This window comes from Microtus ochrogaster, chromosome 16, assembly GCF_000317375.1.
Source record: "Microtus ochrogaster isolate Prairie Vole_2 chromosome 16, MicOch1.0, whole genome shotgun sequence".
Classification (NCBI taxonomy): Eukaryota; Metazoa; Chordata; class Mammalia; order Rodentia; family Cricetidae; genus Microtus; species Microtus ochrogaster.
The window spans coordinates 57,196,485-57,212,432 of NC_022018.1; the positions used below are offsets into that span (position 1 = coordinate 57,196,485).

The 15,948-nt window shown below is 50.7% G+C and overlaps 1 protein-coding gene across 1 annotated transcript in view; it reads right to left on the bottom strand.

Annotated features, from left to right (window-relative positions):
• Nucleotides 1–10,117: 10,117 nt before the first annotated feature.
• Nucleotides 10,118–15,948, bottom strand: part of Cxcl14 (C-X-C motif chemokine ligand 14) — a 7,640-nt gene continuing 1,809 nt past the window's right edge. The window contains exons 3-4 of the mRNA XM_005355264.3: nucleotides 13,792–13,905; nucleotides 10,118–11,234 (exon numbers count right to left, since the gene is read on the bottom strand). Coding sequence (XP_005355321.1) covers nucleotides 11,219–11,234; nucleotides 13,792–13,905 — 130 coding nt within the window. The 3' untranslated portion in view covers nucleotides 10,118–11,218. The remainder of the gene's footprint in view (nucleotides 11,235–13,791; nucleotides 13,906–15,948) is intronic.

Here is a 15,948-nt window from a genome sequence, read left to right on the forward strand (position 1 = left end):
CACCCAGCCACCCAGCCACGCAGCAGCCACCCAGTCAGCCAGTCACCCAGCCACGCAGCCACCCAGTCACCCAGTCACCCAGCCACGCAGCAGCCACCCAGTCAGCCATGGAATAAGAAGGAAAGAAAGATAAATAGAATAAAGAAAGGTAAAAAGCCTAGAGGCAAATGTAAAGGAAAACAGGATAATTTAAGTTAGAAAAGCTGACTAGAAACAAGCCAAGCTAAGGTTGGGCATTCATAAGGGAGACTAAATCTCTGTGTATTTATCTGGGAGCTGGGTATCAAGCCCCTAAAGAATTAAAAAAAAATAACTACATGCTGGCTTTGATCTCAGGTAGGTTTCCCTTTATTCTTCAACATAAACAGACTTTCCATCCAGGAAGACAGTTCAGTCAAAGCTGCATAGCTTGAAATTGGCCACACCGGGCTTTGAACCCAGGTGGCTGTCCGAGTCCAGCGCTGTGGTTTTGCCTGGGTTGTTACAGAAGTCCCTCATTAGTTCCTCATGGTGAACTATCAAAGTACTAGAAGCCGCTGCTTTTCTCTGCTGCCCAGAAGCATGCAACATATGAAGTTACCACAAGGTGGTGCTTTGGCACTGTCTCCAGAGTGTGAGCCGAGGGACCAAACTTCCCGTGGTCTGAGACTCGGTGCAGGTGAGTTCTTGTATTTAGGGTCCGACTGAGGCTTTAAAACTTGTAGGGAAAGGATCCGGTCAAGACAGGTGGGATTCCATGAGAAGATTGGGCATAGAAGTAGTTTGTAGGCTCCTCAACTAGGCAGCGTTTGGTCACTTCAGAACCAAGTCTCTTCTTAGCTCAGTGTCCCCGAATAGAAGTTCTGTGAGTTTGCTCAAGGATCTGGTCGAGAAGGGACAGTAGCGTGGGTGTCCCCGCAATAGCACTTCTGCCCTGCCGTCTCCTTGTGCCGTGCTGTGAGGGTAAAGGCTAGAGGAGGAGTTCACCCACGGGGCCCAGGGCTGGGTCCATGTGTGGGAGGGATGCGACCAGCTCTCCCAGGATCTGAACGAATGTCTGAGTCTCCCAGTCCTTATGCTCTGAGGACCAGGGACAGCGAACCTTCCAGGCTTGGGGGGACGACAGCAAACCATCTGTTCCTCAGGTTGTAGTGCACACCAGACTAATTCCAGAGAGAAACTCAGTCACTATATTCAAGGACCTCATAGCGGAGGGGGGCATGAATGTATCTAGGAAAATGTTATTTCACGTAGCAACAACAAGGCGTGTTGAAATATGGAGGCTTGCTTGGGAGAAATCCTGACATGGCGGAGATTTGGCTCCTGGATGTCCTTGTGTAGCTGAGCCTTTATTACTACAAAACAAGGCTAGGGGCTGGAGAGATGGTTCAGCACAAACTCCTTTATTACTACAAAACAAGGCTAGGGGCTGGAGAGATGGTTCAGCACAAACTCCTTTATTACTACAAAACAAGGCTAGGGGCTGGAGAGATGGTTCAGCACAAACTCCTTTATTACTACAAAACAAGGCTAGGGGCTGGAGAGATGGTTCAGCACAAACTGCTGAGTTCTGTTCACGGCATCCATAGCAAATGGGTCACAACTGCTTGTCACTCCAGCTCCGGGGAATGCAAAGCCCTCTTCTGGACTCTATGGGTACTGCACTCGCGTGTGCATACCTCATAACACACAAGTGAAAACAAACCCTCACAAAACAAAACAAAAAAGCAAGGATAGATGTTATTCGTCTGTTTTGCGTTGCTATGGCGATTATGTGATGCTGAACAATGTCTAAAGAAAAGAGGTTTGTTCAGTCAACAGTTACAGAGTTTGAGAACGTGGCACTCGTAACTGCCTGGTGCTGGTGGGGGCCTCGTGGCGGGTGGTGTTGAGGTCGCAGATGTGGGTGTAGAAAGTACCACGTGGTGAGACAGGAAGGAGGTGAGACTGAGTTGAAGCAGCCAGACCCTCCCTGAATCAGCGGCCCCCCCAGGACCACAGCCTCCTAGTCTGTGATCTCCACTAGGCCCTGGCTTTTAGGGGCTCAGCCACGTCCACCCAAAGCTTCTAGCACACAGCCTAGTGTAGCAGACAATGTCGGCATCCATGACATAGAGCTGGCATGGCTGAGGGAGGACACGTGTAAGACGCATGGCTGTGGGCTCAGCTTGGGCAAGTGTGACTCTTTCTAGTTCCTTGGTCCTCGGTGGTGTTCCCAAACAGCTCAGGGCTCTAACACAGAATAAGTGACATGAATTCCAAACCTTCTCCAAAGGTGGAATTATGGGAAGAATGGTGGGACTAAGTTTAGTTGGAACTAGTAGCTCAGGTCCAGAGTGCTGACTGCCCAAACCCGAGGCTGGAGCAGGGATTGGGGGCAGAAACTCTGCTCTCTCACGATGAGGCCATGAAGGTCTGTTAAATGCCTTCCTGGTGTGTCCTTAAGTGGAAAGTTGTAGGGACTCAAGTGGGGTTAATAAAAACATTGCATTCAGGATAGAGAAAATGAGCCAGCCTCATGTGGAAGGTGGTGTGGCAAGGGTACCCAGGATGGCACAGGATTCGAAGCTATCTCCTGGGGTGGCTGAGGACAGACAGGGACAGCATCGAGAAGACTCTGTCTTCCCATCATTCCCAGTTACCACTTGAGAAAGGCCTTGCCTCTGCAGAGCCCAGGGGAGCTCCAGGGCGCATCATTTTGTGTTCTGCTTTGAGGACACAGCCTTTGGACTTTCCAGCTATGGAGCCAGCTACTTTATGAACCGTTTAACTCTTGTTGCTGGATAGCACACTATGATCAGCCTGTGGCTGCAGGGGTCTGTAGAGCCCAAAGTTCTGGACTGGAGTGTTGGTTAAGGGCTAAACGTACTAAGGGAAATAGAGAGCCCGAGGGACTCAGGTGCCATCCAGAGCTCCCCTGGCTCCAGGAGGCTCCTCCAGCCCACAGAACCAGCAACGCTCCACGGTGTGCATTTGGGTCTCTGTTTTCTCTCCCACCCCACAAGAAAAAGAGAAAGAGCCGGATGGTGGTGGCGCACGCCTTTAGTCCCAGCACTCGGGAGGCAGAGGCAGAGGCAGGCGGATCTCTGTGAGTTCGAGGCCAGCCTGGTCTACAAGAGCTAGTTCCAGGACAGGCACAAAAAACTACAGAGAAACCCTGTCTCGAAAAAATTCAAAAAAAAAAAAAAGAGAGAGAGAGAAAGAACAACTGTAGATTTGATCCATCATCCCTCAGCCTAGTTGCATGAGTGTGGTACAACCTAGAGTCCCCATGGGTCCCAAGCTGCTCAGTTCTGTGAGATGGAATGGGGTGTCTAAGGCCTGTGCCCCATTATAGGTACAGAGGTAGCTGAAGCCAACCAAACAGGCAAGGCAAGCCTCCCCCTGTGCTGTCCTGGAGGTGCAGCTGCGTGGCTGACTTTTGTTCCCTGGGGAACAGAACCTAGTTCCTAATAGTCTGAGCATCTCCTGTTTACAGACACATGGACAGACACGTGGACAGATGTATGGACAGACACGTGGGCACACACGTGGACAAACACACGGGCAGACACATGGACAGACACGTGGGCAGACACATGGACAGACACGTGGGCAGACACATGGACAGACACGTGGGCAAACACGCAGATATACATGTGGGCAGACACGTGGGCATACACGTGGACAAACACATGGACAGACACATGGGTAGACACATTGACAGACACATGGACAGATGTGTGGACAGACACATGGGCATACATGTGTACAAACACATGGACAGACACGTGGGTAGACACATGGACAGATACGTGGACAGACACGCGGATATACATGTGGGCATACATGTGGACAGACTTGTGGACAGACAGGTTGGGGGAAGGGGCAAAGCCTTAGATTCAGGGTTTACTCACCAGGTGATTCTCCAAAGGACCACCTGCCTCTTCAAGTGGTACCATGCTCAGGTATCAGATCTGATCTTTACTCAGCAGCAGAAGCAGGTCGGTGTGGAACAGGGAGAGCCAGGGGATGGCTCGTGTAGACCACTGAGTACTCTGGAGGACTTCGAGAAACCATCACTTCCAAGGCATGCAGACTCGCTTGGAGGAGGTGCTGGAAGTGACTGATTGGCCTGTAGATAACCCTTGACCCCAGACCCTGTGTGCTTTCCTTGCAGACTCATGACGGCAATCGAATATATTATACCCCGGCCACCCTGAGACTTTGGAGGATGAGTGATGGCTGACTTCACTGTCAACTTAACAATGACCTCAGAGAGACACCCAGTAGTGTTTCTAGAGAGGTCTGCCTGAGAAGGGAAACAACCTTGAACGTGGGGGGTGGCACCGTCCCTTCTGGGGTTCTGGACTGAATGAAGGCACAGTGGGCTGAGAATTGCCTACATCTCACTCTGTTCCTGGCAGGGGATGAGATGTCACTGCTGTCCATACTCCTGCTTCTTAGTTCCCAACTCCCCAAAATGGCAGTGCCATTGACAATGGTCATGGTGTCATGGATGACAGTCTGGCTTAGCTTGGGCTGGACTCTGACAATCGGCATTCCTCAAAAACCCTGTAAAATGGGTTTCTCTCTGCCAGGAAAATCCAGGGCTTTCTTATCCTCTCTACAATCCCTGCTAGGACATCTAGTTCCCTGTTAACCCAAGCAAGTGTCCAACAGATCAAGGCCCCATGTCAGTTCCCATGCTGTTCCAGTTAACTCACCTCCTCCCTCTGCGACATGACCCCCTCCCCCCATAACTGTACCATTTTTGCTGCCCTGAGTGGTAGCCATGGTATTTTTGAATTCCCCAAAAAAAATCTTTTTTTTTAAATATGCCTATGGAGTGGTCTAGTTTGGGGGATTTCACCCGCTCCTGCTTACCATGTCTCCCTGTTGTTGGGGCAGTACTTTGTGCTTGATTATGGCTTGTGGTTTTCCATGGGCTGGGTCAGGGGTCTCCTTTGAACCTAGGACCAGGCACTGCTTTGAAGTGGCCCCTAAAGCCTGACATGTGCCCCTGTTGCATGATATGTAGACCAACATGCAATCCAGGCAGTGTCTTTGCCTCACAGACAGCAAAGGGTCTCGGGCATCCAGCTCAGAGTGTAGGGACAGAGTGGGGGTCTGATGAGGAAGCTGTGGCTCTGTCCAGGAATCAGTGAATTCTGCCTCTCAGGAAAGGGGACCAACCTGGACAACGCTGTCCCTCACTGTGCCAATGAAATATCAGGGAAATATTTCTTACATTCTTAGAGGCTGGAACTTTTGCTGGACCTCACAGCCAGCGTCAATAGCACACCTTGAGGTCATGGAAGACTGCTGTCCTACTGTGTATCCGGCGTGTTTGTTAACCTGCCTTTTAGAGACCAGTGTAACCAACCAGCCTTGGATTTCTTGTGTAATCAGCTTTTACAACCCAAGCTAAAGCGTATTTACCTGTGATTTTAGGTTTTGGACTCTTCCATCCCCCTTTCCCCCCCACCCCCCATAGGTAACACACAAGTATGATTTGCTGACAAGCAGCAAATCCAGAGGTTGCAAGCTGCTGTTTCCGGATACTGGTTGATAAACAATGATGTTATCTGGATCCGTTGGGGTCAGCGACTTAATCCCTAGTAAAATTCTATTAACTATCTCTGTAAAGTGTGCGATTTCTATCCTCATGTGATATGTCTGCTCCATTTAATAAAAGAGAGCAAAGACCTGTGCCAGGGAGGGCGACACACAGCTGGAGGCAGGGAGCAGAGAGTTCAAATCTGACCGGTTAGATGAGTCCAAGGCGGAGGTGCTTTCTCTCCTTAATTCCACACTAATGCATTATTGGTGACTCAGAATCAATCACCAATTCACTTAATCCACACCGTTTGGTGCCCCGTGTGAGGAGCCCGTGAGGAATGTGTGGAACCTTTAATGCATTTTGAAATACCCAGTGTGGAGGTCAGATAATCTGAACTCCTACGAGAAGATTGGAAAGATCCCTCGTTGGAGGTGGGACTTTTGCACCATTTCATTTACCAAAAGTGACAGGAGCCTGGGAATCTCCTCAAAGCTCCCACCAAGTCGGCCTGTGGTGTTGGAGAGGTCCCTGAGTAAAGAGGAATTTGGGTTTTTCAGGTAGACGAGTAAGTCCATCTCAGGAGCAGGGTTCTGACACTCTGAAAGCTCCCCCAGAGCTAACTCCATCTCAGGAGCAGAAGTCAGGTCCGACACTCTGAAAGCTCCCTCCCAGAGCTTATTCTATCTCAGGAGCAGGGGTCTGACACTCTGAAAGCTCCCCCAGAGCTAACTCCATCTCAGGAGCAGGGGTTCGACACTCTGAAAGCTTCCCCAGAGCTAACACCATCTCAGGAGCAGGGGTCCGACACTCAAAAGCTCCCTCCCAGAGCTTATTCTATCTCAGGAGCAGGGGTCCGACATTCTGAAAGCTCCCCGAGAGCTAACACCATCTCAGGAGCAGGGGTCCGACACTCTGAAAGCTCCCCGAGAGCTAACACCATCTCAGGAGCAGGGGTCCGACACTCTGAAAGCTCCCTCCCAGAGCTAACACCATCTCAGGAGCAGAAGTCAGGTCCGACACTCTGAAAGTCCCCCCAGAGCTCACACCATCTCAGGAGCAGAAGTCAGGTCCGACACTCTGAAAGCTCCCTCCCAGAGCTTATTCTATCTCAGGAGCAGGGGTCCGACACTCTGAAAGTCCCCCCAGAGCTCACACCTTTTCCCTGTTTCCTCTTTCTTTGTCGAGTACAGTTTCAATCTACACCAACTGCAGTAACCGGAAGGAGGAGGCTAGCTCTCTGGCTCTCAACACATCTACCCTTCCCACTTTAGCTTTCAAACTATACGCACCATGGGAATTCCCTGTCTCCTGGGGCTCATGCCAGCGGTGGGGTGAGGCGGTGGGGGACACAGCAGTTAACCCCCCACTCAGGGTCTCGGTGCACATAACAGCTGCTTGGTGCTCCTAGAGGGTCCTGAAGCCATTATGCCAACAGCTAGCTGATGGGGTTTGAGAACAGCAGCCTCTCACCGTGGCTTCACGGGCAGTGCTTTCAAGTACCCGATGTTCTGTTAACTATAGTTAGTCGTTGCCCAAAAATATTAGGTGGAAGATTCCAGAAATAAACATCTTCGATTGTAGGCAATTTTAATAGCATGATGAAATCTTGCAGCTTTCTGCTCTGTCCCTCAGGGACACAAATGGCCCTTTCGTGCCGAGTTTCCACGCTGTATACTCCGCCCTTCCGTTCATCAGTAGTTGTTTGGGTTATCAGATCGGCCATTGCAATGTTGTGGTGCTTGTGAAGTCACTCTTTATTTTAGTCAGTAATGGCCCCACGGTGTCCAGCCATGATGGTTGACACCTGCCAAGCCGGAGCTGAAAGTGCTTTGTTTAAGTGAAAGAGGAAATGGCCTCACTTGACTATCTAATGCTATGGTAAACACCAAACCCCGAAGCAACTCAGGAAGCAAAGCAGTTATTTTAGCTCACAGGTTACAGGTCATCACTGAGGGAAGTGAAGGCAAACATCTGGAGGCAGGAACTAGAAGCAGAAACCACAGAGGTACAGCTTACTGGCTCACGCCTTTGCTCAGTTACCTTCCTTATGCAACTTAGGCCTGGGGATGGCACCTCTGACTGTAACTGGAGGTTTCTCTCTCACCCACCAGGTCCCAGATAACCACTCAGAGGTTTAATATTCATTACAAACTGTCTGGTGGTGGCTCAGGCTTATTACTAACTAGCTTTTACATCTTAAATTAACCTATTTCTATTAATCTATGTATTGCCACATGGCCGTGGCTTTGACTCACATTTTGTGTCTGCCAGTGTCTCCCTGACTCTGCCTTCTTTTTCCTTGTATCTTTACTTGGATTTCCTGCCTGGCTGTATTCTATCTGGCTATTGGTCAAATCAGCTTCTTCATTAACCGATGATAACAAAACATATTTGCAGCATACAGAAGGACATCCCACATCCTCTGACAGTGGGTGGGCTGGACTCCCGACACTGATTAGCAATTCAGAAACTGCCTCCCTGGAAGGGGCATAGGGCAGTCTGATAAAGACAATTCTTCAGTCTGGTTTTCTCTTCCCAGAAGGCTCTAGGTTTGTGTTGAGCTAACAGCTGACACTAACTACGGCAGGTGAGTTTTAGGTGGATTCGTGCTGCTGATAATCAAATCCAGGGCTTCACCTGTGCCAGTAAGAAGTCTACTACTGAGCTCCGTCCCAGGTTAGTTTAAGATTCCACAAGTCAAGAAATGATGCCGAGGTTGTTAATCTATAGTGAAGTGGGTTTGGTCTTTCATCGTTCCCGGTTTAGAAGTTAAACTTCAGGTTTGTCTGCATAGGAACAACATAGTCCATATAGCCTCACTTTTGTCCTCAGCTTCACGCCTCCATGGTGGCAGAGACGGTTCATGGCTGAGGAGCAAACATGGTGCCCTGTGCCTTCATAGATTTCAGGAGGTTTTAAACGAAGATGACCATGAGATAATCCCTGGACTCTGAGAACACATCTCATTAGACATTCAAAACAGTCACATTACAGAGCAAATCCTGTAGTAATTCGAGGCCACTATGTCACACTCATGGGTATTGAAGCTGACACTGGGGACAGGCTGCCTCTTGGGCTTGCTGCACGTGAGCTGCCCTGGGCCCATCTACGAAGGACCCATGCTGGGTTTAATGCTCAACTGCTGCTGTCTTGAAACCTGCCATTTTCCTTTCTTGTCACTCAAACAGGTTTTAAATTGACAGAAATGAATTGCACATATTCATGGAGTACAATGTGATATTTCCATACATGGGCACCATGCATAATAATCAGATCAGGGTGATTATCATATCCATTACCTCAAGCTTTAACTATTTCCTTGCACTGCAAACATTCAAAATACCCTATTTAAAGTACAGCAAGTTAATTATTCTTACATAAAGGTTCATTTGAACAGGGAGCAAACCATGTAGCCAGTTCTAATGGGAGTCTAGGTGACCAGGACAGACCCTTGGGCAGAGCGACCGTGAGAAGGTGGTGTGTAGAGTGTTGTGTGAGGAAACAGTGAGTCTAGACCTTGGAGCATCGTGAGTGTCCGGCACCCCGTGCTGTCAGCTGCAGTGAGGCAGGGCTCTTCCCAGAGCTCTTGCTTGTGAGGCCCTACTGGTGCTACACCAGGACCAAGCAGGCTTTGGGGCCCCTGGGAGGTGGAGCCCATCCTCTGTTGTCCCTGCTCTGGCCTGTGACTTTCTATGGGTGCTCTCCTACTCTGTAATGTCTATTGGTCTCTGGCTTTGTATGAGGGTTACTATGCCATTTTCCTCTCTAATGAAGGAAAGTGAAAGATGGGGTGGAGGATTCACGGGTCCCAGCTCTCAGCAGAAAGGTGACCATCCAGCCACTGGAGAGTGTGGTAATAAGGGAGCTGGGCTCCTTCGGGCGACTTTCTTAATTGCCCAGTAACTCATGAGAGGTAGCTTGGAGCCAGAGAGGTAGCATGGCTGAGATAGGAAGGATCACAACATCATCCTGTGGGTCGCATCAGCAGAGGGGACTTTCTTATGTCCTTATAAATGCGAGCAGAGCCAGTGTCCTGAAACCATCTGCAGAAGTGAAGGGTGTGGCTCCAGGTTCCTAGTCTAAGGACTTTTCCCCTTGAGCAGTGAGTCTAGAGGATGATGGGACTGACTGACTGAGCTGTACAGGCCACCAGTCCTAGAACCTGTCTCAGTGCTTTGCCTCCATCACCGCGTCCCCGGAGATACTATCAGGTGTGCCTTGCAGTCACAGGCATCTCCCAGAAGCAGAATCAGACCCCACTTGGCCTCTCAGTGGAGCTCCTGCCCCTGCACAGGGGTCTCAGAGCTGAGGGCCCTAAGGCATTTTGAATCACATTGTCCTTGGGACTCCCCCGTCCTGCAAGCCTCCACTGGCCTGCTCCCACCAAACTGCTGCAGCGGAGTGTGGGGAACATTCGCCTCCAGGCCTGGCCCCTTGGCTCCCGGGAACAGCACCAACCCCACACATTCCATCGAGACTGTTTGTGACACTCCGCTCTTTTCTCCCACACGCTTGTGCCCGTTTATTCAGGGCGAGGCCAACGTTTTATTGTTATCTGGTTTAATTAGAGAGGAAAAAAAGTCCAGGAGTCTAGAATTTTGGTAACTTCAAATATATTTTATTACTTTCTTTTTCATCTTAGAAAGAACATGAAACCTGCATGCAGCTCAAGGGTCTCAGCATTTACATAGCAGAGAAACAGCCGTCCAGTGCGGCCTCTACTGAAGGGCAACGTGCGGCAGGGCGCACGGAAGGTGGTATGTACACAGGAGAGGGTACAGGATCATCCTAACTCCTAGCTCCCAAAGAGGACTGCCCTGTTTGCATCTGCATTGAAGGGGGGTGTGCTTTCTGTTGGGGTGCGGGGAAGAAACAAAACTTTGAAAGTTCCCCCTTGCCAATAGGAGGTGTAGCTCCGGCTGTTTGTTGTGCATATATCCCTGAATCTTTCCGTTTCTTCCTTGGGTTGTTTTCTCACAGTGCCAGGACCGTCCCATACTTCAGAAGCATCAACTACCAAAGCCGCAGAAACCTTCAGGTTGGAAGAAAGACCCAGCTCCTTTAAGGATCGCTTGCCTGATCATGAACTGGGGTGGGGGGCAGGGATGAAGCTTATCCTGGTAACAAGATTGAGTTCCTGGCGGCACAGATGTCGAAGGACCTGCTCCCAGTTGCCCTACAACAGGGGCCACTGTCAAGTCACAGGGAAACCCTGACCAGTCATAAACTCAGGAGAGCCCGTGGCAGCTGTGCCGAGGCGCCAGGCCCCCTGAGCCCCCTGAGCCCCCTGAGCGGAAGCTTCGCAAGCCTGGACCGGAGCAATGGTGCAATGAAATGCCTCAACCAAGCTCACTGTCCCTTCCAGGCGCTCATAAAGCTCAGATGTGTCGTCACATACCGGACAAATACAAAACCCCTTATTTTACAAAGGAAAGAGTTATTCGCCCCCCTCCCCGCCTTGCCTCCCCGTTTCGGCAAAAAGCCGCTGGAGATGAAGTCTGGAGTTCGGGAGAGCTGGTCTCACATCTGGAAACCTTCCACACACAGCTATAAAATGTAAAAACTGACTCTGGTAAGAAGAGCTTCGTAGCAATATATAATTTGTCTGAGAAAGAAAGGGCTTTTATTTTAATCTGCAAAGTCCTCCACTGAAGTCTCTCAACTGGCCTGGAGTTTTTCCTCCCGAGATCGGTCACCCTATTCTTCGTAGACCCTAGGAAGAGAGGACAGAGTGGTCAGTGGCTCAGGCCACTTACAGCTGCATCTAGTGGGTTCGTCTGTGGGCCTCCTCCCAGGCCTGGGGCCGGGAGAGGGCTCTGAGGATGTGATCGAAGCCAACGCCAGAGTTCACTCGAGGATGGGTGTGCTCCCTCACGCCCATAGTCCAGTTCCGGGCTGTACTCCACACTCAGCTCACTGCTCCCCTTTCCAGTGAATTCCCTTGATCAGGCACGGAAATAAACGGCCTGGGGGCTGGAGAGATTGTGCCCAAGATACGTCACTGCTCTGCCAGAGGACCCAAGTTCAGGTCCTGGCACCCACATTAGGTGCAATGCCTATAACTCCAGCTCCAAAGTCCTCTTCTGGCTGCCTCAGGCACCCCTCACTCACAAGGCACACAGACAATACAGCCACACAGATACACACATATAAATAAAATAGAAATGCTGAATGCAGCTGCCTTTCGTGACAGCCAGAGATTCCAGTCTCTAAGGGGCTCTGAGCTCATTTATTGGTGCCATGGACCAGGGGGCCTGGCCCTGCCCTGCCCTGCATTCTTCTCTTTCCTCCATCCTGAGCTATCGAGCATTTATGTTTGCTCTCTCTCTGACTTTGAACAGTTCTTTTATCTACATCTGTATTCATGAAGTCATTTTTAACCCTTTAAAGGGGTTAAAAGGTGGGAAGGGAAAGAGCGGGTGTGGCGGTTCCCTATTCTGGATGCATCCGAGCCCTATGGCATGGATGAATTCAGAACTCATAGGCCTGTAACCATGCAATCCCAACACTTGGGAGGTAGAGGGATTAGGACTCATGATTCAAAGTCATCCTTTGCTTTGGGGTTGAGTGGATGCTAGCCTGGGCTATGTGAGACCTGTGTCAACAAACAAGTAAGCAAACAAGCAAAAAGCACCCCCTGTCCCCCCACAACAGTTCTGAACTCTTGATGTAGCAAAATGGTAGAGGCCTAGTAGCAGAGAGCTCTCACAGCCTTCATGAGAGAAATTTGCAAAAGAAGAACAGTGGGTTTGGGGTGGGGGTGGGGCTTCGGGATCCCCACAGGTGCCTCCTCTTCAAAGACTCGCCCATGTGGAGGAAGAAACAAGATGGGCAGAAGATTGGTCGGAATGTCTCCAGGTGTCTGGGCAAAACTTCTCAACCCTCCATAAGCTAACCCTGCAGTCATCCTGCTTTTGATGACACAGGCCTGGGGGTGACAGGGTGGCAGAGGGTGGGTGGGTGGGTGGGGCAGGTTCTGCTTTTGCCATGTCAACTGCATGCCCTGACCAGAAAGAGGGCTGCGCTCCCATCAGATATGTGGGGAACACGCTCGCTTCACCACTTTCTATTTCAGGCAATTGCAGATGAGGCAGTTTTGGAGAGAGCAAGAAAGGATTCAGGTACAGAAGCTGAACAGGGGTGTCAGCTCTGAGAGCTGGTCACAAGGCTGGGGCCGGGGGGCACTGGGCCACATACTGGGAAGGCAGTGCCAGACCCAACACCCCACAAGGTCCTGGCTTCTTGCCCTGACTTTTCCAGGTGCTCTGAAAGTCAGACCCTGTCCCCACCTGGTCTTGGTTGCCCCCTCTTAGGGCAAAATACTGGGATCCTTGGAAGTCACCCAAGTGTGTGTCCTTCTCCAGCTTTGTTTAGCAGGTAAAGGTACAAGAGAACAGGCCGGGGGGAGGGGTCTGAGGAGTGGCTTGCTCCAGGTCAGACTCATTGTCACGGGGTACAGAGGAGCTGGGAAGGGACCTCTCCTTCCAAGGCCAGACCTGGGGACCCCAAGTTAGAAGTAGGAAGCCCCCTTTTGATGATAGGGAAACTGCCAAGTCAGCAGAGGTGTCTGCCTTAAGGCACCAATGGTCTTAACCTCTGCCCCATTTGAGTAAAGTGGCTCAGATTGGAAGGGGCTGAACTCAAGCAGCCCCAGAATCTGCCTGAGAAGGCATCAGAGAAGAGCAGAGTATGGGGCACCTTGGTGCTCACCCGGTCATGTTCAGCTCTTGTGACTTAAATAAAAAAATGTAAGTTAGGGGCCAGAGGGACGATGGCTGAAGAGCTCAAAGCTTTGGTGCTCTTGCAGAGGACCTGACACACACATGGAGGCCCACAGCCTTAGGTAACTGCAGTATCTGATGAATCTTATTTGAAGTCCTTGGGCACCAGGCATGTAGGGTGTTACACAAGCGTTCATGCAGCCTTAATACCCATATACATAGGGTTAAAAACAAGTCTTTATAAAAATGTTCACAAAGAACTATGAAATGAAAGTAGATTTTAGTTCACAAAGGGATACACCTGCAGTGCTCAGAGCTGTCCAGAGAGCGGAAGTGGTGAGCGCTCCATCAGAGGGGGATGGGAACAGCATCAGCTATTTTGTGGGTGTCACACATTAGATGAGGCTAATAGATGACATGGTGTGTGGGTCCCTTCTCATCCTGAAAGCCATAGCCAATAGCCAAGCTCTTCTGGATGGGTGGGGGATGCGCGGGGTGGGCAGGCAGTGGGCAAGGAGTGTGTGTGGGGGGTGAGAGGAGATGCTGTACCTGCGCTTCTCGTTCCAGGCGTTGTACCACTTGATGAAGCGTTTGGTGCTCTGCAGCTTAGGGTGGAGACAGTGCTCCTGACCCCGGTACCTGGACATACTCTTGGTGGTGATGCTGAAACACAGCAGGATGGGGTCAGGGTTAGGCATCTGAATAACAGCCTGCAGGACTGGAGCACTGAGCAGCCCCGCCCCTCCCTCAAATTTCAAGGGCTCAGTCCCAGGTCAGAATTTTAATGTTTTGTGTCTCAGCCTCCATGATGGGGTTAGCCTGTATGAAGTGAGTATTACTTTTCCCTGGGGAGTCCCTACCCCCAACAGCATCCAGCAGTCTGCAATCCTCAGCAAGGCTCTCGGGGAGCAATGACCAGGGGATCTTCCAGTGGTTCAGAGGTAGACAGAACCGTTGCTAGAAGGTGCTCATGCCAAATACCATCCTTGGATTCAAGGAACTCTACAGAGGTGCTGAGCCATGCCCTGCATGTGTCATAGACTCTAACTCTTAATCCCAGCCCCCAAACCCTCTGCAGTTGTCCCTGGGCTGGGCGGTTGCTGATCCTGGAGAAGGGACCTTGTTGGTCTGGTAGCCCAGTTGATGCTTGACTGTGAGGTTGCAGTTTTCTCCTTCCAGGACAGCAAGATGAAACCTTCCTTCTCTGGGATTCTCTTAGCCAAAGCTCCAGCCCCACAGTGGCCTAGCTCTGCAAGGGAGAAGCAGGACCTGGTACTGAGACAGCTAGCTGAGTCTGGATCCCTGTTAGCGGTGGTCTGTCTGCTCAAAAGGTACAACAGAAGGACCTACCTCACAGGGTTACTAAAGGAGCTAAAGGCATAACCTATGCGCAGTGTTCAGTCCCTGGCGGGTGTCCGGTGACCACCGTTATTACTAATTAGTCAGAAAAGATGAAGCAGCCCCGAGGAAGACACGCTTCAGGTATGAGCTCAGGCCTGACAGAGCACCTCACTCAGTCAGTCACTAGGGGGATGGTGGGAGTTACAGGAAGTTCTGGGAGAGGACTGGTTGAGAATGAGGGTCCACTTGGAAGATGTAAAGTGGAGACCTGACTTCCTGAGGGGTCACGGGTGTGTAGGGAGGTCAGCTTGTTCCCCACATGGTTCCTAAGGGGAAGAAGGGTCAGAGTTTATGGGCCAGATTCTAGAAGGGGGTAGGGTCGTTATGAATACAATCTCCCAGTCTATAGGGACAGAACACAATCTTGCCAGCAGAACGGGGACAGAACGGTGCTGTTTCAGGTTCCTGCTCTCCCTCATCTCAGATCAGGACGGACATTTGATAATACCAGGTAATTGGATCATGCTTCGCTGGAGACAGGTGGATCCTTGCAGGCTCCAAGCATGGGGCCCTCCCTCTACACCTCTGCCCTCCTGCAGAATTAGTGCCCATATTTCCTCCACACCCACAATGCTGCTGTTGCTCTGAGTGGCCATCTCAAGTAAAAAGCTCCTTTTCCATAGGCCAAGGTGCAGACAGAGCATCCCACTTCTGAAGGTCAGAGAGAGCAAGAAAGAGCTCAGGCCCGACCCCCAGAGCTGCTCAGACTACTGTGGTTCTGCAAATCAGCAGCAGGGTGCAGAATCTGGGATTCAAGATCCAATAACCATGTCTGGGTTGCAGTAGTTCTGGGGGCCAATGGTTTGAATGAGAACTCTATGGACATATGACACAAATCGCCCTTCAAAAACTTGGACTTGGGCTGACAAGATGGCTCAGTAGGTAAGTGTCCTTTGCCACCAAGCCTGGAGCTGTGTTTGGTTCCTGGGACACACCTGGTGGAAGGCATGAACCCTCCTGCAAGTTATAAACACGTATTTTTTTTAAAAAAGAAATCCAGGCTTTTCCATTTTTCGATCCCCCCCCCCCCAGCCGGGGTCTCTGGGAGACTCAGGGAGAGCTGGAGAACTTGCCATCAACCTTTGTGGCTGAAAACCTGTTTTGGCAAAAAGTGCAGGCCCCTTGTCTGACAGAAGGGCGAGGAGCCTTCAGGCTGTCCAGGATGGGTGGAGAGGGAGGCCCAGAAAAGGCGTTGGTCTCATGAGGTCCCTGCAGATTTTCCCAAGGCTACATGAAGCCTGTCTATACTCTTGCTTGGCAGCATTCTCTCTCTGTCTCTCTGTCTCTTTCTCTCTCTCTCTCTCT